The 25,725-nt window shown below is 43.2% G+C and overlaps 1 protein-coding gene across 1 annotated transcript; it reads left to right on the forward strand.

Moving 5' to 3' along the window:
* Positions 1–450: 450 nt before the first annotated feature.
* Positions 451–25,387, forward strand: LOC148029414 (proteasome subunit beta type-2-B-like). The gene is made up of 4 exons (XM_087688237.1): positions 451–711; positions 24,099–24,222; positions 24,318–24,435; positions 24,819–25,387. The coding sequence occupies exons 1-4, from the start codon at positions 554–556 to the stop codon at positions 25,052–25,054; spliced, it is 636 nt and encodes a 211-aa protein (XP_087544363.1). The 5' UTR covers positions 451–553; the 3' UTR covers positions 25,055–25,387.
* Positions 25,388–25,725: the final 338 nt, after the last annotated feature.

The raw sequence follows: 25,725 nt of genomic DNA on the forward strand, positions 1-25,725 counted from the left end.
ATATATATATGCAATATCATGTCTCATTTATTAACAATATTATATATTTATATATTCTTAGTAATGACCTTGCTATGACTCATGTACATTAAGCAAGGTGCTCGAGTGCTCTAAAGATACTCCATGTGCTAGGTGTAGTAGCCATAGTACCCCCTTTTGAAGGGATACTTCACTGGCTCAAATAAGTGGCTAGCATTCTACAATCCAAGTTAATGTCCACCTCCACATGCCAATGAAGATGACTATCACAACTTCTTGGAGAGAGATCAACGTCCACCTCCACACGTTGATGAGGACGACTATCGCAACTCGTTGGAGAGAAATTGACATGCACACGTCATGGCCCTACCAAAGTCCAAATACCTTGAGAGGTGGTTTATAGATGGTAAAATAAGACAATGTATTTTAATGAGCTTTCATTTGATTCCATAAAGGCCCCTAAAGCTTCAACACAAGGTGCATTAGCATAGTTGGGCCAGATCTTCCTCCTTTAGAGTGGAGTGCAAGCATTCGGTCTCGTATATTTCTTCTTGAGAGAGAGAGAGAGAGAGAGATGGAGTGCGTGTTCGGGCTCGTAGGCGATGGCTTCGCGCTGGTGGTGGAGGACACGTCGGCCCTGCAGAGCATCATCGTGCAGAAAACTAGCGAGGACAAGATCATGGCGCTCGACTCTCACAAGCTCCTTGGCACCACCGGCGAGCGAGGAGACAGGTTAGCTTCTTCTCAGGGTTCTCGCATTTGAAAGACCGTGGAGAATTTGCAGGATGGAGAAGACACAGAAACATTACCGTCTCTGCTGCTCACATGTGCATCTGTCAAAAAACTAGGCATGTAGCTTTCACAGTTTCCACCCGCTGCTTGCATGTCTCATACGTATTTCGGTGCTGCGAATGGTTTTTGAGCGATCTAAGCTTCTAGTTCAGTGAACTGTTAATATCCCCTTTTGAACTTCATTTTGGGCGTCTTTTTGATGTAGTGGTCGCCTGCTTTGCTGCTTGTGAGGCAATCTGCGCTAAGAAATACTTTGATAGACAAGGGGTCTCTACTCATGTTGATATACAATAAGTGCATGGCCATTGCCATTGCTTCAAAGTTTAGAGCATGGGTGATTAAAAAAAAGTGGCACAAGTATTTCACATTGTAATTGTAAAGCATTGTTACTTCAATACTAGAGCATGAAAGGAAAGATGGCGATCTTGAAAATGTGAAAAGTATTTAATGTTGTAATAGCGAAGTATCCTTATCAATCTTGGTGGGACGTGAAATTTGAAACTTTAGCTTGATTTGTATTTGAGGCAACTTTTACAAGAGTTGGTTTGTACATTTGGCTCCTTGTGGTAAGAAGGGACATTTGCACAAGGTTTGCAAACAATTAGTGGTTTCGAGGAAGAAGAAGGAGATGACAAAGTAGCAGGGTAGGGATTTCTTTACCTTCTCCGATTCCGGCTCAGATCCTTTAGTCAAGGCAAAGGCCAAGATACAGAAGGATCATTTGCTTTAGATAGAGTGAAGGACTTGGTAGTCTCTTCTTATTTTGCTTTCTAGTATACGTGATGCGGTCATTCCTCATGACTCTCTAGTGCCAAAGAGAGGGAGTGTGAGTGTAGTGATGTGGGGTAGATAGATGCATAGGTTTCTAGAGAGGAATTTCCTTGATGTACCGACTGAAGTCCTTCTTTCTAGCGTAGGTGATGTAGTCATTCCTCATGTCTCTCTAGTGCTAGAGAGGGAGTGTGAGAGGTGTCAAAATGACTAAGTGACTAGAGAGATAGTAGGGTTTGCGAGGGAAAACATAGTGTGTACGGCAAATATTGAGAGAAAAAAGTAACACAGAAGATGATGAAAGATGAATCATGTTGATGAAGTGAATCTGATGCAAGGGTGCTGTAGTACAAAGGAAGCCATGGAGTGCAAGAAGATTGCCGAAGAAGCCTCTGAGCCTGCAAACGCATGATGAGGAGGTGTCACTTGGAGCGGGGAGGTTGTCGTCGAAGGGCGAGGAGCCTCTGAATTTGCAAACACAAGGATGAATAGTGGTACCTACGAGCAGGGAGATAGCCGATGAAGCCTCCGTATGCAAACTCAAGCTTGATGAGGTGATGCCAGTTGCTCCAAGTGATGCCAGGTGGTGAGGATGAGTCGGATGCTGAAAACAAAGATGAAGACAGCCTTTGGGAGTGAAATGCCAGTTGTGAAGCGACGTCAGAAGGGTGGAAAGCAGCCAGGAACGAAATGCAAGGTGCAACTACCTTTGATGAAGGTGACGCTTGTTGGAGAGAGACGCCAGATGGTGAGGAACCTCCTTGGCAGCCAAACGCAAGAAGGTGGAGCCGCCAGAAGGGTGGAGGATGACACCAGATAGGGTGGATGCTGATGCCAAGAGAGTGTGGACTCCAAACGCAAGGTGTAGGAGTGCAGAAGATGCTGTAGCCAACAATGGAAGATGGATGCTAGCTGAAGAGGAGCACACTGCCACCATAAATGCAGCCAACTGGAGATGAAGGCTAGCCCCAGGAGAGTATGGAGATAGTGGTAGGAGAGGAGAGAGAGAGATGATGGAAGAGAGAGAGTGTTAGAAGACTGACGAAGAGAGAGTGGGAGTGACGGACTGAAGGATTAGCTGCAAGGAATAAATGAGAGTGGCCTATAAATAGGCATAGCCAGTCTAGGGTGGCGCCCTTTTTTGGGACTGCAAGCCGTGAACACAAAACATAGAAATGCAAAAACGCAAATTGCAGGTGAAGGGTTGAGAGGGTTTCTCAACAAGAGGGTGGTGAGATGGGTTAGGTTAGCCTCGTCTAAATAGGTATACATGTGTATAGATTCCAAAGAAATACTTTTTTGATGCATTTATTGAAGTCTAGTAGGTTTTGAAATCTTGGAGTTGGGATTGGCTTCCAAGTTCATGATGGGTTGTTTCTTGATAGAGAGTGGAATTAGCTCCTAGTCTGAGCTCACATGAGGGGACGCTTTGCCGGTCTTGGTCAAAGGGGACACCTTCGTGGTGGCTTGATCACCTACTACTTGTATATCCATGACTCTATTCTAGTGGTCTTTGTTATATGGACAATGATGAGTCATTTCATTATATTGTATTAGATCACCCATGACTTGAGAGAGGGTGTTAGCAGTCTAATCAGCTCATGTGTGAGTTTGGCAAGTGTCCCAATGGGTTGCGCATTCTAGTTATATTTAGGTATTTTTTAGTGGTCATATTGATGTTGACTTATGCATTTTATGCTGGTCGACTAGCATTAAATGTTGATCGACTTGATGGCATTCATGGCATTCTTTTGGCTACTTATTAAGGTTCGTCCTTCACATTTCGTCATTCATTAATTGTAGATTTAGTGCATGCTTTGTGGGGAGAGGGAGCGAGTGCCAGTGCAAACGTAGCTAGTGACTCTCTACTGCATGCAACTGTCTTGTATTTGGTATATGGATTCCATTTCCTGAGCATATCTTTGAGTTTTCCCTTGTAGTGTTTTTTGTGTTTTCTCTTTCTTCTTTCAACTGTCTTGTATTTAGCAGTTTATTTAAGTATTTTTTCATACTTTCATTGTTGTATCCACTTCTGACACATATCTAAGAGCTCCTTTTCATAAATTTTACTTCTTTGGTCTAATTGTTTAGACAATGGCTTTTAAAGGCTATGGCATGGCTCTTTTGATTTAATATTGCACTAATACAATCACCACAGATATTTGCGTAAGCCACAAATGGTTTTACCAAATATGGAATGATAAGGACATGTCTAAAAGTAAGGGCTATTCTTAGGTTTATAAAGGTTGTTTGTTTCTCATTCCATTGGAAGGAGGTCTTTTTCTTTGTGAGCTCATGAAGAGGGGAAGCCATATGTGCAAAATGCTTGATGAAGTAGAGGCAATAGGAGCATAAGCTAATAAAAGATTGTACATCATATACATCACGAAGATTAGGTCATTTTTGGATCATCTTGATCTTTCGGGATCCATTTGAATCTCTTTAGAAGAAATGATATATCTAAGATAATTTATTTTGTGCATGAAAAAATCACTCTTTTTACCATCTATTAAGAGTTGATTTTGTTGAATTAGTTATAAAAAAGCCTCCAAGTGTTGAGAAGTTGCATTTTTTGCTAAACACAATAATATCATCAAAGAATGTATCGACATATTATCAGTGATTTCTAAAAATGCTCTCCAGCATTTGATTGAAGGTGGTTGGTACATTTGTTAATTTGAAAGGAACCACTAAGAATTCTTAAAGACCAAATGAAGCGCGGAAAGAAGTTTTGTGCACATCTCGTGATATCACCTTGATTTGGTGATAGTCAGAATTCAGATCAATACGACTGAAAACCTTTGAGCCTCTAAGACAATTCAAAATGTCGCGATTTTGCGAATAGGAAATCGATTCTTCATAGTGATTTTATTGAGGGCTCAATAATCAATTTACATCTTGAATATGCCATCCTTCTTCTGAACAAGAAAAACCGGTGAAAAAATGGTGAGTTACTTGGCGTAATTAGCCCATGATTGAATGTCTTTGACTTGCATTTTGATTTTTTCTTGCTGAGGGTGGCTCACATGATATGGTGCTATATTAAGAGAAAAACAACTTGAAATAATATTTAAACGGTTATCTTTTGGCCTTTTTAGGGGAGGTTGATAAGAAAGATCTTTCAAAAAGTAATATATTGGTCTTTTTGAGGGTGGTTCACAGGGTATGTTGCTATGTTATGAAAATAACTGCTTGGAATAACACCCATATGGTTATTTTTTGGCTTTTTTGGGAGAAGTTGATAATGAAGATATTTTAAAAAACTATCTAGATACTTTTCAAAGAGTTTCACTTAGTTTTTAAGATTCACGCTATCTTTTATATAAAGTACACCACATTAAACACAATCCTTAATTGCTTTCGAGACTTGCATATAGCTTACCATTGGTATGGTTTTTCAGTTTCTCTAGTATGAATCTCGTACTTCTTATCATTTTTTGTGAGTTTGACCTTCTTTTTTGGGAAAAGGTGGTTGAGTCCTACCCTATGATTCTAGGGCATACCAAGAATCACATCACTATCATCAAGATCTCCGATACAAAAGTTATCTTTATTGGTGTAGCCTTGGATTTGAAATTTTAGCTTGCCAATGTAGGATATTATTATCTTCACTATGTCATCTTCATTGGCATTTAAATTTTGGCAAACTTCTACCTCAGTCTTTATCTCTTTATTCTTTAATCCAAGCTCTTTAGCTAGCTGCAAGGAAATGCTATTTTCATTTACTCTAAGGTTTATTAGGAAAACTGCTTGCTTGCCTTGCAACTATCCCAAGTTTTTAATAGTTTGTGTAGCTCTAGAGTGATTTGTGTTTGCAACTACATCATTAATAGAAATGATTATCAGTAGTGACTTGGGCTTGCTATAAAAAACCTTGCTTTATTCTTTGTTGGGACATTGCTTTGTTGTGTGGCTTGTTTGTCCACATTTAAAACACTTCCCTTCTTTCATGAAGCATTGTTTTTTTTCTTTAGAAAGGTGCTTGGCTTCTCGATATAGATTGAAGTGAAATTGAGGAGCATTTTGGAGGTGCATAGGGCTTCATCTTCTTTTGATTTGATGGCTGCTTTTAATGCTTTTTTGGTACTTTTTTTGGGATTGAGTACTCCTTATCATTAGCCACTCTCTTCTTATCATTCTTTTGGAATGATTTGTTACCATTATGCTCCATTTACTATGACTCAACATGGTCAATGAGTTCCTTGTGACTAGAACTATGATAATGATTAAGAGCAATAAGAAGTTCAAAATGCAAATCTCCTTGGAACTGTTAGCAGCCATGTGTGTCTTGTGTGGTTATCTCTTGCCTATTAGCCTCATTCTAAGTCAGATGAAGACTTTAGGAGCTCTGACCTTGTATTTGTTTGTCATTTTATGTGTTTTAGATACTTTAGATGGAGGGCACATTAGTGCATTTCTTTTTGGGCACTTTTGGCTATTTTTAGGGGTTGACCATATTTAGGGTTTTGCCACTTTTGGCCTATTTGTAGGCAGCTTGCCCTCCCACTCTCATTATCCATAATTGATCCTTCATGATTAGCTAGCCCTCCTCATTCTCTCATTCCCTTGCTACCATCTGGTGCTTACATTGACACGAGTTGCATGTTGGGGTTGACTGTTGCAACCTTGTACCTTCAGCCATTGTAGTCCCATTGTTCATTCTCTCTCATGTGTTCTCTCTTTGTCTTCTTCTCTCTGTGTTCACTTTCCTCTTTCCGTTGCACTCTCTCACATGATATCAAAGCCACGTGTGGGAGCCAGAGTCTATGAAGAGGAGCATCCTATCCGAGTCTTTAGCCAACTTGGCGCCATCTTGAAACTGCTACAGATCTGTGTTTCAGACTTGGGTGGCCTGTTCCCACCTTCTACACCCTGCGTTTCAGCTTGAGGCCTCCACCCCTTGCTGGGTGGTGTTATCATCCCCTGGTGGCTGCTATTTGCAAGACAGACCTGCTTATTGCTTGCGTTTTGATGCAGGCAGCTTTTGTGTTTTGTGTGGGCAGGCCTTCATTCCACCAGCCCGGCACTTTCTACAGGCTGAGCAGCCTTTACTTTCTGGTCTCTTCCATTTGTGTTTGGCAGGGCAACTTTGTGTTTTAGAGCAGACGGTCAATATAGATCTGCGTTTTTACTGCAGGGCAGTTCTCAGTGCTGGGCAGCTTCACATAATCCTAGGTGACAGCCTTTACTGCACTCAGGCAGCCTTTTCTAGGCTGAGTGGCACCTTTTTGTGCCGGGCAGCTTGTTTTTTAGGCAGACACACTTTCTTTTGCTGTGTTTTCCATTGGACAATCATTTTCTTTGCCAGGTGGACCCTTTCCTAGTTGGGCGACAGGTTTTCTGACCTGTTTTGGCTGCATCTATTACAGCCATATCTTCGTTTTACAGATTTGCCCCTCTTCATGGCATCAAGTCGTCTCTCTCACCTCGGATACTCTTCGTCTAAATTGTTGTCCATGGGTCCTTTTTGATCAGCACACCAATGGACCTCGTACAGGTGGAGGACATCCCAGTTACAACATCTTCTTTGTTTCTGTTTTCCTTGTAGGTATTTTCTTGAAGGATAGATATCACCGATGTCTATGCTGTGGGGGATTGTGTGGTTTGGGACGATTCAAACTGACTATCATTCTATCTCTCTTTCTTGTTATATTCTTCCGGGGCTTCCAGTCCCCGATTGGCATTAATAGCATCTCTTGAGAAGGTGCTAGTCCTAGCCTCTCTACTTGCATCTAACAAGTTGGATGAGATGATCTACCCTCTATGGTCATGTCACATCGAATGTTTCCTTGATGACGGTGACCTTTGGGATTTTGTTATTGTCTATATACCCCGACCTATTGTGGATCCTTATAATCTTGTGATTGTGGATTTGGCAACTTTATGAGATAGGTTGAATGCAAGAGTCTACTCTTTTCTCCTTTTGAGTTGTACATGTTTTGTGCTCGTGTATATTAGATGTATTTGTACCACTATAGAGATTTGGAGGGGATCTAGACATTTGGGCATTTATTATCTCTTGGATTGAAACTACGATAGCTTTTTGTCTCAGATTCCCCTATGATGAGAGATCACATCTACCCGAGGGAGGAGATTCTAGATGAGCTTGCATCCCTTGTTATAGAGATTTCTTTGAAGGACCTAGTTGTGACACTTCTCTTTCTCTTGTCTTCCATCATCGACATATGATATGTTCTAACTTCTACACCAGTCTTATCACTTTGAAGTTGGGAGACTCTCACTTGGGAGGAGCTAGTCCCATTGGTGCTTAGGCAAGATGCGCATCATAGTGAGATCGATTCTTGTAGAGCCCATGCACATGGTTGTGCTTATGTGGCCTTATCTTCAGGTATGGAACAAGCCAAGCAAAAGAAAGAGAAGAGAAAGAAGTTGGAGTCTGTCATGAGGACATGTATTTTTGAAACCTCACTTAACATGTGGATTAATTTTGAATCACATGATTAAGTAAATGTTGCACATGTGAGGTGCAACTGAGCTAGAGTAAATTTACGAGCCCGGGACTCCAAGAAATCACAGGATGTCAAAGGCAAAAGTTGCTATAAGTACGCTGCATAGGTACTTGGTGGTACCTGGTGCCAGTTGTTGGCCTAGGTCATTTATTTGGCCATAAGTGTTAGTTGGTGACACTAGAGAAGTGGCGTTTAATGGTACCTAATGCCAATGTGATGGTCAAAGATGTCGCAGAGACACTCGGGAATGGAAGTTGTCAAGCCAATTCAATTATTGGCCAGTCATTATTTTTTAGGGCACCAAAATAATTATTAGATTAATTTTCAGTATTTAAAGACTGAAAATTAATATTTAATTATGGATAATACTGAAAAAACCATTTGGAAAGGTTGCCACTTGTCAAAAATGCTCATGCAAGATTGAAAAATGTCTTTAGAGATTGGAGAGAGGCATTTTTAGTATATTCAGCTTACAAGAGAGAGGGAGGAGATGTTGTTGGTATGATTTGCAGCCATTGGAGGACCTTTTGAGTTTGCCAAGGGCAGGAGAAGACCAATCAACAGCAGGAGACAATATCTACAGGCTGTTGAGACAGGATAGCAACTATAAATGACTGATTTTCTTCAATTCATTGCATCTATAAGCTGTTGTGGCAAGGCCGCAGCTGCATTTGATTGATTTTCAGTCATTGTTCGCGACAAAACTCTGAATTTTCTCTCTCTACAACTTTCTCTCTCACCTCCTAGCCATTTCACAGCCTTGCTCCGAAGATCTCAGCATTTGGACCCTTGGAAAGGTTGAGAAATTGCAAATTTATTTGCTGTAAGCCCTAATTTACACCTAATTTACAATAGAATTTAGAGTTTAGCAACTTCCTTGGGAAGTGTGCCAAAAATTGGAAGCTTCAAGACTTGGATTCAACAAGGTTAAAGGTGAATTTGAGCTAAATTTAGGTGGACTAGCTAGCCATTGAATTTGGGACATTTTCATCATCTATGAAGTGGGTGAGGGCCAATTAAATGCCCAAATCAAGAGGCAAATCAGATTTAAGACTTGCTGGTCACTTTGGACGACAAGGGGAGTTTGGATTCGAAGGGGATCGGGAGAATTCCATTGTAAATCAACTTTTTCTTCAAGAAAGCTAAAGAAATACCGAAAAAGGCGTCAATTTTGGGGATAATCGGGTGTGCATTGTCCAAGATCAGTAGGTAAATCTGTATTTTCGGATTTGCATTAATTGTTTGCTGCTGTAATTAAGTTGTAATCAAGGATTTACTACCCATCAACAGAAGGAAGATTGGCTATAGAGTCATCTTCTGACTGTGATATAGATTTTGTGAGGAAGTGTCGAGGATATCTCATGTGTTCTCATTGTGGGAAGACCTCGCACCTTGAGAAAAACTTAAGAGTGCTGGAGAAAATACCCTCACCTTCTTTGGGAGCAAAGGGTGGATCTACATTGAAGCCTTCATCTATCTCTACTTTGTTGTCTACTATTACCACCGAGTTCCTGTTTCTACACATTTGTTAAGTGGAGGAGCCTTCTTCGATTGTCTTGTCTTTTGAGCAACCTTGGCTCATTGAGCAACCTTGGCTCATTGATAGTGATGTATCAACTCCTATGACTGCTCTAGGTGATTTGTTGGTATCATCACTGTTGATGACATCTCTTTAGTGCCTCTTAGTGGCGTTGACACCTTGCCTCTATTGTCTAACCATTCATTGAGCTTTGTTTCTGAGGCCTACGTGTTTCCAACTTGGGCTTCCCTCTTCTCTCAATTTATGGCCTTCCTAGACTCAGGACCTGGGTTGTCTTCACCGAGTTGGTTGTATTTATTGATGATTCTTCTATAGCAATTGCTTTTGCTGTTGGTGGGAGAGGGGGCTATCTATGCTCCATTTTCCTTCCATTGTGCAGGGACATCTTAGGTGTTGGGAATAAAGGGTCACCGTACCTTTTACGGCGTTTGGGTGTGTACACACCCTTACACGTACTTTATATATATTATCAAAAAACCTAGTGGCACACTTTTTCATTGTATCCACATTGAGTGTCATGTTCTTACTCTCTACTTTGCACTCACTCCCTCTCTCATTGTGTATCTCTCTCCTGCACTTTGTCTTGATTCTCATGCACTCGACATCAAACTGGTATCAGAGCGCAAGGAGTGCACGCTCCTCGAGGTAGGTAGGTGATGTAGGTAGGAGAGGCCATATCAGTTGCGAGTTGGACAATTGTAAGTTGGGTAAGCAGTTGACATTGCTCTCAGGTTGACGTGAACAAGCGGGCGGTACGTGAGTAGGTGACTGCCTGATGCATGCAGTCGACACGCATGTTAGACCAAGCAGCAATAGGTCAATGTGAGATGATGGGATGCAACGGCCAGGTGACGGGTTGCGACCTTGTGTTGGCACACGAGCAAGCGGTGCAGGTCTAGCGAGCGACGGAGCCACGATTCGGCTAGTGAGATTACGCATTTGTGTAATTTTGATCGGAAAAATTAGGGCTTTTTTCGGATTTGGAGATTTTGATGCAGAATAGGACAATTTGACTGAGAAATTGCAAATTTGGTGCACAGTTGCGCCTAAAAATTTGGGGCTTTTCACAATTTAGTGAAGTTTTTAAAATTTCACTAAAGTTTGTGCACATTGGATCAGAGAAAATTGGGGCTTTTGCAGAATTTTATCAATTTGTGCAAGAATCACTTGGTATATGCACTTGGCTATATGTATTGATGCATTCTAGGTGGATTTCCTTTTGAAAATTTGAGGCTTTTGATCACAATCGTCAAATTTGTGCCTGAGAATGCATTTGGAGCCGAAATTGCAGCAGAATTTTGGGGATTTCACATGCAATTGGTGTATTGGCCTATAAATGTGGTTGTAATTGATTGTGGAGTGCAATAGCAGACATTCTCTAATTCTGGAAATCAATTTGTAGATCTGAAATTTCTTCAATTTCTTGATTTTCATTGTTGGTTGGTACTTGCAGTGTGCTGTGGTCATTTGTGTGACATTTGGGCTTGTATTTTGTTGACTTTTGAGTCAATTTAGTGCTGCAAATCATGGTTGGAAACAATGAAAGCAGCAACCTTTTGCACATCAAGAAGCTTGAGGGTGCACACAACTTTGCAATATGGCAAAAATAGTGCTACAATGTCTTGGTGCTGAAGAAATAGGTGAAGCCCATTAAAGTGAAGGGAATATGACCAACAGGTATATAACAAGAAGAGTGAGATGATTTGGATGAGCTTGCACGCTCTACCATAGAGCTCTCAATGTTAGCAACTTGCTCTTTAACATTGAGAAGTTGAATCCTGCATAAGCAATGTGTTAAAGACTTGAAGAATTGTATGCTAAAAAAAGTACAGCTAGCAAGGCTTATTGGCTGAAAAAGTTGATGGATCTTCGCATGAAGGAAGGTACAACCATGTCTGTACATTTGAACGAGTTCAACTCAAGTTTCAGTTAGCTGATTGCTTTGGATTTCCACATTGATGATGAGTTCAAGGTTACTTTCTTGCTATGCACTTTGCTTGAAAGTTGGGATACTTTCAGGACAGCTTTGGGTAACTCAAATGCTTAGCTGTTATATTGTGAAGTGGAGAGTTCTTTGCTGATGGAAGAACTCAATAGGCAAAATAATTCAACAAACAAGTCTTCTAATGCATTACACACTAGGGGCAGATTCTGGCAAAAGGGTAGTTCTGAAAATAGAGCATGCAACAAGTCTCGTGGCAAAAATGTGGAGTGTCATCATTGTGGTAAGAAAGGGCACTATAAACTCGATTGTTTTCAATTGAAGAAAGAGAAATGCAAAAGCAAAAACACTAAAGACAACAAGGCTGAGAAAAAGGATAGCCAACTTGCAAAGAAAAGCAGTGTGAAGATAGAGGAGGTAAATGCAGTCACTCATGAGAATGACGACGACGGTGATGCATTTCTTACTTCTTCTTTGAGTGCACATGCATTGATTGTAGAATTTGATGATGATATGCATACTTGGATACTCTATTCATGTGAGTCTTTTCATGTCACACTACATCATGAGTGGTTTTTTGACTTCAATGGTGGTGCACGTGGTGTTGTTCACTTGGGGGATAACTATGCATGTAAAGTTGAAGGCATTGGTAGTGTGAAATTGGAATTTCAGCATGGCTTCATGTTTGTTTTGCATAATGTGAGGCATGTACCTCAGCTCAAGAAGAGCTTGATAAACAAGCATGGCTTCGTGTTTGTTCAGCCTAATGTGAGGCATATACCTCAACTTAAGAAAAGCTTGATAAGCACAGGGTAGTTAGATGACGAAGGTTATCACACTACCTTTGAGGATAGCAAATGGAAAATTTGTAAGGGCTCTTGCATTGTTGCCAAGGGCTCCAAAAGTGATACTTTATATCCTTTGTATGTATCTAGCATGCGTGACATATAGTTGCCATAACCGAGCAGCCAAGTGTTTCTTTGTGGCAGAGCTAGTTGGGACACATGAGTGAAACTAGAATGAAAGTGCTTTTTTGTTTGGGTTATTTGCTGTTCTTAAGGTATGTTGATTTTGAACATTGTGATCATTGTATCTATGGTAAGCATGCTTAAACGTCACATGAAAAATCCCTCTAAAGTCTTCACCCTTAGAGTTGGTACATTCAGATGTATGTTAGACGACAGGGTTATCTCTAGGAGGAAAGAAGTATCTCTAAAGTCTTCACCCTTAGAGTTGGTACATTCAGATATATGTCAGATGATTGGATTATCTCTAGGAGGAAAGAAGTATTTCATTACTTTTGTTGATGATGCCACACGCAAAGTATGGGTTTATCCAATCTGTTGTAAAGACGAAACCTTGGATAAATTTAAAAAATTCTTAGCACTTGTGAATAGTAAAGGTGCTGTAACGAAAAAAGTGGGTGGGATGGGTGAGTTTTGAAATTTTAGTATAGATGATATAGATGAAGATGTATGAAATTGGTTGATTTAATGGTAAAAATTGAAATGAAGATGATGCGGAATGCATAGAAGATGAAACTGTTAGCCTGCTCTTATTCAGTCTCAGTCTGTCATCTCCTGGTTGTGAGCTCCTGTCAGAGTCTGACAGGAGACAGAGGAGCTCTGTCAGTGTGTTTTCAGGCTGCCTTAGTATGTATGCAGCCCTGGGCATTTTACAGCCCAGTTCTGGGCTGTTTTTGGGGTGACTGCCCATTATTTTGGGCAGTCGGACCAGATCTGGCCAGTCGGACCAGATCTGGCCAGGTCGGCCAGTTTAGCTGGTCGGCCAGTTTTCTGGCTGGGGGCTATTTATAGCTGCCCCCCCAGTCAGTCCAGCATTCATCTCTTTCATGCTCTGCAGGTTCAGCACTGCTCCCTCCGTCTCCGTCTCCGGCATTGGTGCTGCCTCTGCTTCCAGTCTGTCCTGGTTCCCTCACTGACGCTCCGGGCTGCGTGCAGGGACTGTTCTGTCCATTCCAGTGTATTCAGCATTCATCTCAGTCAGTGCAGATTTTCTTCCTTCATTCTCTGCTTCATCTCTCCTCTCCTCTGTGTTCGTGTTCTTCTTTCGCTGCGCACTCTCACATGGTATCATCGCCTGATTGAGAGCACGGAGGACGTGAGAAATACCTTACTGCTGCTGTTCACAGTCCCACAACAGCCAGGCGATTCCTTCAGGAGGCTGCCAACAGGTCTACACCAGCCAGGCGACTGCATCAGAAGGCTGTACAGCCTGCGTTTGCTGTACACAGGGGCTGCCACGTCATCCAGTGACGCAGCAACCTTGCGTTTGCTGCCAGGCGACCTCCTCTGCTGCAGGGCAACCCTCCTACAGCCTGCGTTTTGCTGTTTTGCAGGTCGCTTCTACCCTGGCTGCTCCTATCCTGCAGGCGACCTCTGTCTGGGCAAGTTCCCGGTGCTGGTGGTCTCGATTCTGGTGTTCGCCATCAGATCTATTTGCGTTTTGCAGATCCAGGTGGCTGTAGGCATTTTCTGCCTGCATCTTGGTGGTTGGTGACCACACTGTTGGTCCTATTTCGTCAGCGGCACAATTTTCTTTGGTATTTTGCAGATTGGAAGATGTCTTACCAGTTTTCAGGCTTTGAAGACTCAGAGGATGAGCTTCTTTCTCATCATTCCTCTGAGCGGAGGCGGGACTATCGTGAAGTTCGACAACGGGATGACCCTCCTCGCACTCGTCCTTCTTCAATCCATGCATCTCAGAGGGTTCCATCTACTGCGAAGGTTTCTTCAGTGAAGACTGCATCTACTGTGCGGATGCCTTCCTTGATTCCCTCTATCCAGGTGCCGATTCTCCCTTCCTTTCCGAAGGAAGACAAGTTGGATGGTTCCAACTATTCCCTATGGTCATGCAAGGTGGCTTGCATCCTTGATACCTTTGATCTGTGGGATCTTGTTTCTTCGCCCATCGACCGACCCCCCGTGGATTCGTCCGATGGCACCTCTATGGACCGTGCAGCCTTATGGGATCGGCTCAACTCTCGAGCCCGTTCCTTTCTTTTTATGAGTCTCCATGATTCTGTTCTTGTACATGTTCACAGGTTAAAGACCGCGGCGGAAGTCTGGACAAAGCTTGCGTCTTTGTATCAGCATAAGACCTTTGCCCACAAGATTTCCCTGGAGAAGAAGTTGCGGATGCTCAGTCTTGATGGTTCTTCTTCCATGAAGGAGCACATCACGAAGATGGAGGATATGCGAGGCGAGCTTGCCTCTCTTGGTCGTCTGATATCGTCTGAGGATATGGCGATGATTCTGTTGACTCAGCTGCCATCACCCCGCTATGATGTCTTCTACACCAGCCTCATCACTACGAGAACCCGTGAGACTCTCCTATGGGAGGAGCTTTCCCCGCTTGTCTTGGAGCACGACGAGCGACTCAAAGAGGTGGGAGCCAGTGGCTCCACCAAGGCATTTATGGCTGCCACAGGTGGTGGCAAGAAGAAGAAACAAAAGAAGGAGAAGTCCAAGGACAAGAAGGAGGAAGATAAGAAGGATGCGAAGGAGAAGAAGCCCAAGTGTCCCCATTGTGGGAAGGGCACTCATCCCGAGGAGAAGTGTTGGCAGAAGTATCCCCATTTGAAGCCTAAGGAGAAGGACTCGAAGGCGGCCCCAGCCACAACAGAATCTGCGTTTGTGCATCTCTTTGTTGAGGAAGACACTGCCCTAGCTTCTACCACTCCGGAGAAGCCTTGGCTCGTCGACAGTGGCGCATCTTCACATATGACCTTCCGTCAGGATTGGCTTCAGGATCTTCGTTCCAGAGGGGATACAGTCACCATTGGTGACAATTCTACAGTTCCTGTTCATGGAGTGGGGACTTTACCTATGTTTTCCGACAGGCAGTCTTCCTCCGCCAAAGTGCTCTATGTGCCTGATTTGGGTTTTAACCTATTATCTGTGCATGGTCTTACTCAGTTAGGTACCCGCGTTATTTTTACTCCGGATGCAGTCACAGTGGAGGATGCTTCTACAGGTGATGCCCTTTGGACAGGTACACAAGAGGGTGGGCTTTATACGCTCACAGCCTTGGCTGCGCGGACTTCCCATGAGCTTGGGCTACTCTGGCATGCTCGGTATGGTCATTTGAACCTTGATTCTCTTCGCCGAGCTTCTAGGAGGAAGATGGTGGAGGGACTTCCTGATTTCCCTCCTCTTCACACTGTGTGCCCTAGCTGCTTGAGGGGCAAGCAGCACAGGCAGCCTCACTCGCAGGTTGCTTCTAGGAGGGCTACTTCACCGCTTGAGTTGGTTCATACCGACCTTTGCGGACCTATGGGCACGGCCTCCCTTGGGAAGGCCAAGTATTTGATGCTGATTGTGGACGACTTTAGTCGTTATGTGTGGCCTTATTTCTTGGAGTACAAGAGCGAGGCGTACTCCCGTTTCTGTGAGTGGCAGGTGTTTGTGGAGACCCAAACAACTTCCAAAGTCCGTGGTTTCGAGCTGATCACGGTGGAGAGTTCACTTCTCACCTTTTCTCTCAGTTTTGCAGGGAGCATGGTATTCGGGTGGAGTATTCCCATCCGAACACACCATCAGAGAATGGTGTGGTGGAGCGTGCAAATCGGACCATGATTGAGATGGCCCGATCTATGCTGGAGCATAGGAGTCTTCCTCATTTCCTTTGGGGTGAGGCGGTGGCTACAGCGGTGCATATACGCAACCGCTCTCCGACTTCGGCGTTACAGGACATGACTCCATATGAGGCTTTCTTTGGAAAGAAGCCTTCCGTGTCCCATTTTCGCATCTTTGGGTGCGATGCTTTTGTCCATGTGGACAAGAAGAAGAGGAAGACGAAGTTCGACTCTAAGTCGAGAAAGCTTATCTTCGTTGGTTATAGTACGACCACGAAGGGATATCGGCTCTATGACCCGACGACGCGGCAGGTTGAGGTGAGCAGGGATGTGATCTTTGATGAGGCTTCGGCCTCTGAGGATTCGATTGATGGTTCTATTTCCGATGTTTCTTCGTCATCGACGGACCCCCCCCCCCCCCCCCCCCCCACCTTCTCTCCCTTCACTTCCTTCCAGGATCACCCTTAGCACCCCCCCTATTCCTCCTCCTCCTTCGGCTTCCCTTACCCCTTTGGTGGATGTGCCTTCGTCTTCTACGAGCTCTTCTACCGCCTCTTCGGGGTTTTCACGGGATACACAGCCTTCTTCAGATGCGGAGGATTTACCTTCACTCGGTGAGGGGGAGTCCCTCTCCGATTCGGGTGCTTTACAGGTTCCGGAGACCCCTCGGTCTCCCTCACAGAAGGAGTCTCTCAGGATTCCTTTATGGTATCGCCGGCTCATGCAGGATTCAGGTGTTACTCACTTTCCTGCTTCTTCTACAGGTCCTCGTCGATCAGCCCGTTTACAGGCCCAGCGGGACAGTTCACTATGTGTGAACTATGCTCTTATGTCACAGATTCTTCAGGATTCCGAGCCTTCCACTGTGGAGGAGGCTCTTGCACAGGATATTTGGAGACAGGCTATGCAGGCCGAGCTTGACTCCATCGAGCGAAACCATACGTGGGAGCTTGTTCCGCGTCCCGCGAAACGAAAGGTGATTGGTGTGAAATGGGTCTTTAAGACCAAATATCTTGTAGATGGCTCCTTGGACAAGCATAAAGCTAGGCTTGTTGCCAAGGGTTTTGCCCAGCGTGCAGGGTTGGATTACTTTGAGACTTTTGCTCCTACAGCTAGGATGTCCACCATCCGAGTGCTTTTGGCTCTTGCTGCACATCACCGTTGGCCTGTCTATCAGATGGACGTCAAGTCTGCTTTTCTGAATGGCGTTCTTGAGGAGGAGATTTATGTTTCACAGCCTCCTGGTTTTCTTGTGCAGGGGAAGGAGGATCATGTCTACAGGCTGCGGAAGGCTCTTTATGGCCTAAAGCAGGCTCCTCGTGCTTGGTACCAGCGGATTGACCGCTTCTTTCTACAGAGTGGCTTTGCGCGCTCCGCTTATGATCCCAACCTCTACTTACGGGTTGTGGATTCTCTTTCGGTGTTTCTCATCTTGTATGTGGATGATCTTATTATTACAGGGAGCGACACTCAGCAGGTGGAGCATACACGGTCCATTCTACAGCAGGAGTTTGACATGACGGATCTAGGGATCCTTCACTTCTTTCTAGGTCTGGAGATCTATCAGATGGCACAGGGCATTTTTATCTCGCAGCACAGGTACATCTCCGAGCTTCTTTCGGAGTTTGATATGGCTGAGTGTCGGCCTATCTCATGCCCTATGGACCCTGAGTCCAAGCTTTTGACAGCTGGAGTTCCTCTTACCGATCCCACCCGTTACAGGTGCCTTGTTGGCTCTCTTATCTCGCTACTTCACACTTGGCCGGATATCTCCTTTGTGGTGGCTTTATTGTCTTCCTTTATGCAGACTCCTACCCAGGATCACTGGCAGGCGGCCCTGCGGGTTCTTCGCTATTTGCAGGGGACTCGATCCTTTGGGATCATGTATGGAGATGGGATTACCCTTTCTGGATGGAGTGATTCTGATTGGGCAGGTGATGTGGATTCGCGACGATCCACTACAGGTTATGCTTTCACCCTTGGATCTGGTGCTGTCTCTTGGAGCAGCAAGAAGCAGCCTACTGTGGCACTTTCTTCTACAGAGGCTGAGTATCGGGCCTTATGTTCGACTGCTATGGAGGCAGTTTGGCTCCGTCGCTTACTCGCGGAGATTGGCTTTTCCCAGACCGGACCTACGGAGCTGCGCGTGGATAACCAGAGTGCTCTTGCTCTGGCCAAGAACCCGGTGTTTCATGCTCGTACGAAGCACATTGAGGTTCAGTATCACTATGTTCGAGAGCGGATCGTGGATTCGGAGCTGGTGGTGGTCTATTGTCCTACGGCGGCCAATGCAGCTGATCTCTTTACGAAGCCTTTGCCTCAGGCTTCTTTGCTTCATCACATGCGGTTCTTGGGTCTTCAGTCTCTCCCAGGAGTTGAGAGGGGGTGTTAGCCTGCTCTTATTCAGTCTCAGTCTGTCATCTCCTGGTTGTGAGCTCCTGTCAGAGTCTGACAGGAGACAGAGGAGCTCTGTCAGTGTGTTTTCAGGCTGCCTTAGTATGTATGCAGCCCTGGGCATTTTACAGCCCAGTTCTGGGCTGTTTTTGGGGTGACTGCCCATTATTTTGGGCAGTCGGACCAGATCTGGCCAGTCGGACCAGATCTGGCCAGGTCGGCCAGTTTAGCTGGTCGGCCAGTTTTCTGGCTGGGGGCTATTTATAGCTGCCCCCCCAGTCAGTCCAGCATTCATCTCTTTCATGCTCTGCAGGTTCAGCACTGCTCCCTCCGTCTCCGTCTCCGGCATTGGTGCTGCCTCTGCTTCCAGTCTGTCCTGGTTCCCTCACTGACGCTCCGGGCTGCGTGCAGGGACTGTTCTGTCCATTCCAGTGTATTCAGCATTCATCTCAGTCAGTGCAGATTTTCTTCCTTCATTCTCTGCTTCATCTCTCCTCTCCTCTGTGTTCGTGTTCTTCTTTCGCTGCGCACTCTCACAGAAACACCATACTCTATCCGACTTTCAGAAGCATAATTCAAAGAAGAGAAGGGAAAAGAAGAGTTACTAATCTTTTTTTTATAATCACCTCTTTGTGTATTAATATAAAAGAATGGATCTTCAAGAGGACTTTTACCATGATCAACTTATGGCACTGTAGCTTTATCTTGATCTTTACCAACATGCTGCAAATAGGGTAAGTATAAGAGCAAGAAGGAACAATAGTAGAAACTTGTATACCTTACACTAGAGCAGATGGAATTGTTTGAAAGAAGGGGACATACTTCGAATCTCTTTTTTCAACAGCGGGACGTGTCCCTAATGGAGGTGTCAGTAGCCCTGCAACATCATTGGTTTTTGCGTAATGCTGCAAAATCTGATGAGAAAGATTTAGTTATACCTTCATTGAGTAGCTATTGTTGAAAGACTCCTTGTTTGTGATAGGATAACAAGCAATTTCTTCAATGTAGTCAAAAGTATCTCCACCCATGTTGAAACCTTGCAGGGTATGAAATCGGCCTCCCTTCTTAGTAAGGGTGGTAATTCCCTGATTAAGCACTTAATTATAGCAATCAGCAAATGAACATAACTTAAAATGCACAAATTACCTTAATAATCTCGGACATTGGACACCTTGGTCGTCCCAAAATTGGCACCCCTTTCGGTATTTCTTTAACTTGATTGTTGATGGAATGAGTATAAGCTGAGATTTACAATCTCCTTTGTTGTTCCAAAAACCTCTTTACTGTAGCAACAATCAGCAATCAATTTGGGCCAATTGCTCCTTGATTTCTCACCCAGGACTTGGACAAATGGAACCATCATTTGGCCAAATACTGTCCCATATTACAATGAATGGTTTGGCATCTAAATTCCCTGACGATTACACAAATTTCAGGTTCTGAATTCAGTATACAATGCCTTCACCAATTGTCACAGGTCGTGAGGTGGTTATTAAATCAAAATTTTGCAAAAAATTAGGTTTTACAGTGAGATCTCTCTGCTATCCCCAAATTTGGTTGAGATTTGCTCAAAACGGTTGAGAAATGTTGAGATTTCTTGAGAATGGGTTGGAGAAGGTGAGAGAAAGCCAAGACGAGAGAGAAATCTAATTTTCTTCGCGTGAAAAGCCTAAATTCTGCCTGCTGCCTTCTCTAGCCTGCATTTAATGCAGTCACCTATTGCCAGACACCTCCAAAAGGCTTTCACCTGATTTGCAATGCTATCCACCAAATTTGGTTGAGATTTTCTCAAAATGGTTGAGAAATGTTGAGATCTCCCGAGAAATGTTGGAGAAGGTGAGAGAGAAATCTAATTTTCATCACGAGAAAACCCTAAATTTTTCTTATTGTTTGCTCCAGCCTGCATTTAATGCAGTCACCTACGGCTAGGCACCTCCAAAAGGCTGTTACCTGATTAGTAATGCTGTTGCCAACCATTGGAAGGTGACTCCCTATTGTCCCTTGCTTGTTGAGGCTCCTAGATGGTTGTCTTCTGCAGCAAATTGCTGTTCTTTGATTAGAAAATAGAACAATAGCTCTCTCTCTCTCTCTCTCTCTCTCTCTCTCTCTCTCATCCTTCCCTCCAAGTTGTAAACTAATTGAATGGTTGTGACCCAGCCCCCAAAAACGTTTTATCAGTTTGCATGGGTATTTTCGCCAAGTGGTAGCCTTCTAAATCTATTTTTCAGCATTATCCAACCATTTAATTAATTTTTAGAATTAAATAATCTTAAAAATTAAATTTACTTCTTTGATCTTGCCCGAAATTAAATGTGCCCATCCATAATTAAATTGGCTAAGCCATTTGCAACCTGGAGTGGTCCCCAACCTTTGTTGACCGACCCTTAGACTGACATTACTTAATTAATTAGTGCTACTTCCTAATGTCACCACCAACACTTATTAGCCAAATAAGTGTCCTAGGGTCAAAACTGACACCAACTAACCCCTAAAAGCTTAGTTGGCGTAACTTATTACAACTCTTGCATTTACACCCATTGCATCCTTGGAATCCTTGGTCTGTTACCATGAAATAATTGCCTTATGCATCACATGTGCTAAACAACCTTGCACATTTGATTAATAACTTAATCAAATGTTATTAGCAAGATTAAAGCATCTCAAAATTTCATGTCCTCGTGATAGGGTAAGCTGTGCAATCCACTCCTGCTTAGTTCTTGACAAAGGTTGCTTTGGAGATTGAGTTAGTGTGGAAGTGCTCGATGTTAGCTTCTCTTTGTTCTTGTTTTGGAAGATGAAGCTTTCCGATCAAGGGTCTAGGTGTCTTCAATAAGGAACTAGCTCTGATACCATATAAAGAAATACTTGACTATAGAATACAAACACAATTGTATGATAAATGCAAAGATTGATAAAGAAACTGAGTTAGGGTCAAGGTTAACATAGAGATAATGAACTAAGAAGATAATGAAGGTTGAATAATGAATGAATAGATACAATTCTCAATGCAGCAAAGATATTATTCAAGGTGAAAATTGACCCTTGAACTCCGTATCTGGACAAGTGGGGTGTGTTGTATTGTATGAGATCTTGAAATGCAGCAGACAACTTTCGAAGGTGTCTGACAGCAGCAAACATAGCTTTGTGATGGCTAGGTCAGTGAATAAACGGGTGGTGGGAGTAGATGGACGGCAAATGTAGCAAGGACTGATGATGTGGCAGCCTTGCGATGTAGCAAATCTGGTAGACACAGCTCTAAGGATGATGTGGCAGATCAGGTGGCTCCGGAAACAACAAACACATATATTTATGATGACATGGCAGGCTAGGCGGCTCCGGGAACAGCAAAATGCAAATCAGGCTGGTTGAACAATGCAGCAAACATAGGAAACATGCCACCTGTTAGTGGGCAGCAGGTGGAGAAGGTGCAGACTGCAATCGTCTTGCTGGATAGCAAGTTGGAAGGCTGGAAACAGTCACAAACAACAGCAGATAGGCTGGACAGCAGGTGCCTCATGATAGGAGCAGTGGGTAGTAGTTTGAATTGAGATATCCTCTACGAATAGGGTGTGGACAGCCAAGAGAAGGCACTTGCAAGCTGCAAAAACAAGATTGAGGCTGAGTGGTGGGCAAATTGTTGTCTATTTATAGATGGTTGGGTACTCCCAAATTAGGGTTTGTCTTATGGGACATAGACACTCTCTAGGTTCGCATTTTCGAAAATGTTTAATCAAGCATGTTTTTGGGCTGTTTTTAAGTGGCTAATTAGCATGTAATGTATTTTTAGTTCAACATTTAGGTGCCCACTTTTTGGGCTAACTATTTGGTAGTTGTCTTTGGCATTCTTTTTGCCACTAGGCAGGCTCCCTCTTCCTCAGTTTAATACATACACATACAAGTGGATACTCATCTTGGTGGAGAGAGGGAGAGTCTGTCCCCATTGCTTGTAACTCAATGCTTGAGCTTTGTATTGTTCTTTTCCCTTGGTATATTGATTTCATTTCCCGAGCATGTTCGTTTTGCCCTCACTTTGGGCATGGTGACCATTGCACTAGTAGTGGAGGATATGATATTGGGTATGTAGTGGACAAGTATGGGCTGTCACATGAGGATAGGCGAAGGGACCAAGGTAAAACGTGAAACTTCCATCAAATTGGAAGTTTAGACCTAAGCTACATAGAGGTTTGCAAATTGAATAGCTATTAGATGTCTCAAGCAGCTTCCTTGACATTTAGTGCAACTTGTGGGACTTAAGAGCTGGGGCTGCATTTGGAAAGACTTATCTTGCCATTTGCAGTGCTCTCTCTCTCTCTCTCTCTCACACACACACACACACACACACACACACACACACAGCCCCTCCTGCAAGAATTCTGAGTTTTAGCCTTGGAGAATGCATTAAAAGCATGATTTGAGTTGGGGCAACAGCCAATTTTCTCACCTAGTCACACGATGAATCTATTGGGGAGCTCTAACTCTCCATTCTTTGCAGTTAATGATGAGGATTCTGGACTAAACCTTGTTGGAACAGGTTTATACAACACCTCCGGCTGAAATCCTCTCTTCTTTCTCTAAGATCTTGAGCCTCATGCACTTTTTGGATACTTATGTCATGGACAAAAGTGTATTTCTCATAGGTCCGTTGCAAGAAAAGTCATTGTTTGTGAGAGGAACACTGCAAATGTACATGTACATGGGGACTGTGCATGACAGGTTTTAATTTCACAAATTTGAGCTTAATGGCTGGCTATGTTTTCTAGGGTTTGGCAGGCTTAGGTCTTCAGGTGGATATCCGGAAATTCCAAAGTTAGTAAGAGAACAACAATGACAGTAATGGAGTCATAGAGCACTTCTTGATCACTTATTGTGAGAAACTGCTGGAAATCCAACCTTTGCCCTTAGTTTGGAGCATTTTTCAGTATCCTAATAAATACCAAAAGTGGCATCAGGCATTAGAACCAACAGGTGTCACACGTGGTGTAGGAGCTGAGTGCTCCAGTTGTTATTAATAATCTGTTTTGCTGAATCAAGTGTTTGCTTCATTGTTGTTTCCTGCCATTTGGGTGTCAGAAGGCCAGTTTCATCCAGGCTTGGGGGTTGAGCCTATTTGGCTTTATGGCTTGGAGGTGAGCTCGAGGTCCCCCCCTCTATGTTTCTTTCCTATGCTTGATGCTTGCATGACTTGTGCCACATTATGTGTGCAAGTTGGATCTATGTGCATGGTGAGTGGCTGTTGCTGTGGGTGCCCACACTGGATATTAAAGGATGGAACTGTGTCTTTTTTCTAGTGCTTGGAGTCGTAGGAGGGTAGGTTTCACCTTGTTCAATAGGGGTTAGTAATGAGGATGCCATATTCAAAAGGCACTTGATCTACTTGCTTAGAGTTGATGCCTTGCAACAATCCAATGGTTATGGACAGTTGTGGAGGCCCTGAAGGTTTCTAGGGATCAGTCCTTAGTTAGCATCCAATGGGCTTCAAACCTCAAAAAGAGTGCGGGCACTCCTGAGTTGCCTGGATTGTTCTTGGGATTATTTGAACCAGTGAGTATTAGATATTCTTTTATTACTTTCTTATTTTGTTAATATGATTCGCTTATTCTATTCCTTTGACAGAGTACAGTTCACGGAGTTTATTCAAAAGAATGTTCACCTTTATGAGTTTAGAAATGGCATACCTCTCTCCACAGCAGCAGCTGCGAATTTTACTCGTAATGAACTTGCACAAGCTCTAAGAAAAGTAAGCAGGTTCTCTGGGCTCTACTCTCTTATTTTCTTTTTTGGTATGGGGTTTGCCAAAAACATTAATGCAATCAACTTCTTGAATGAATGCAGAGTCCATACTTTGTTAACATGATCATGGCGGGGTACGACAAGGATGTTGGGCCTTCTTTATATTACATTGATTACATTGCTACGCTCCACAAGTTGGAAAAAGGAGCTCTAGGTTATTGTGAGTATCCTCTTCTCTACACTTCTGTTTTTCTCTCTTCTAAATAGCTCGTGTTATTTGCTTTACACTGGTGATTCTGCTCAGCAGATATATGCTCTTCTTACCTATACTCATTGCAAGAGAGTGTGAAGGGGTTTTGTCTCCTTTAAGTTCAAGAACATAGTCTCAAGGTAGAACATTACCATGGCAACATGGTTAGTCCTGGCATGTCTTATATTTAGAGCAAAAGATGCATCCTAAGTATGTGGGTCTTTTAAGTTAGTGTGCAAACACCTGTGAATATCTACGATTCATACAAACAGACTCAAGCATGCGAGTACTAAAGCTGCCATTCAACAGAACCAAAATCTGGAGTGACTAATTTTTGGTTGTTTTGTCTTCAGGCTCAAATTTTATTCTGAGTGTAATGGACAAGCACTACAAGAAAAGTATGTCATTGGACGATTCCCTCAAGCTTGTAGACATGTGCATCAAAGAGATAAGGACAAGAATGGTTGCTTCGCCACCGAACTTTTTGATCAAAATTGTTGATAAGGATGGAGCAAGGGAGCTAGCTCGGCTGACAACAATTGAGGATGTGGCAGCTAATGTGTCAGCACCTATAGCAGTAGAAGTCTGAAATTTAAGCATGATCAGGATTCTTTGGCAATGTTTAAAGCAGTCTTTTCACATCATTTGCAGTAAAAGAAGATTTTAAAAGTTACAAATCCATTGACATGATGTGTCAGCTATGCAGAATTTAAGTCTTTAGCAGCTTAAATGGGTTTTATGAGGGTGCAGATCAAATTTTCAACCATGCGGTAGTGGAATGATGTTTTGGATGCTCATTACATTATCTCATACGAGAACCTCTTAATCAAGTAGTAAAGCAGAAGGTTCTTTTCTGCATAGTTGTCAGAACCTCCATGTTTAATCTAAATTCCCAATCGCTATTATATATGTACATTAATCAGGTGAGTGAAGCAGCTTTGTGTCCAACATGGGATACTAGTAATCAGGTAGTCAAAGCTTGTCATACCAAAATTTGAAGCACTTGATCTGTTGAATTCAAATAGTTTAACCTTTGCCTGTACCTTCCTAAGATCTGGTCTTTCAGCACTGTAGTTGTCTCAGGGGTAGGCATCTAAAGTGTTTCTGATGAGCACCAGGAAAAATTAACATGCAGAAAGGAGTTAGAAATGGGTTAAGACACACTTGTGATGTGACAGTGAAGTAGCTGTTGTTTTGCAGTGAGCCACCTGACTAGTGCACGACTGTTTTAGTGCAATAGTTGTATTCTCCCATCCATTA

The sequence above is a fragment of the Lygodium microphyllum genome, chromosome 11, assembly GCF_053477565.2.
Source record: "Lygodium microphyllum isolate KBCC chromosome 11, Lygodium_microphyllum_v1.1.10, whole genome shotgun sequence".
Taxonomy (NCBI): Eukaryota; Viridiplantae; Streptophyta; class Polypodiopsida; order Schizaeales; family Lygodiaceae; genus Lygodium; species Lygodium microphyllum.

What these genes read in the sequence shown, in the direction of transcription:
- LOC148029414 (XM_087688237.1), top strand. Translation starts at nt 554, where the DNA reads ATGGAGTGCGTGTTCGGGCTCGTAGGCGATGGCTTCGCGCTGGTGGTG. An exon ending in ACCGGCGAGCGAGGAGACAG is followed by an intron (nt 712 to 24,098) that starts GTTAGCTTCTTC and finishes TTCCTTTGACAG; the next exon opens with AGTACAGTTCACGGAGTTTA. An exon ending in AAAAGGAGCTCTAGGTTATT is followed by an intron (nt 24,436 to 24,818) that starts GTGAGTATCCTC and finishes TTTTGTCTTCAG; the next exon opens with GCTCAAATTTTATTCTGAGT.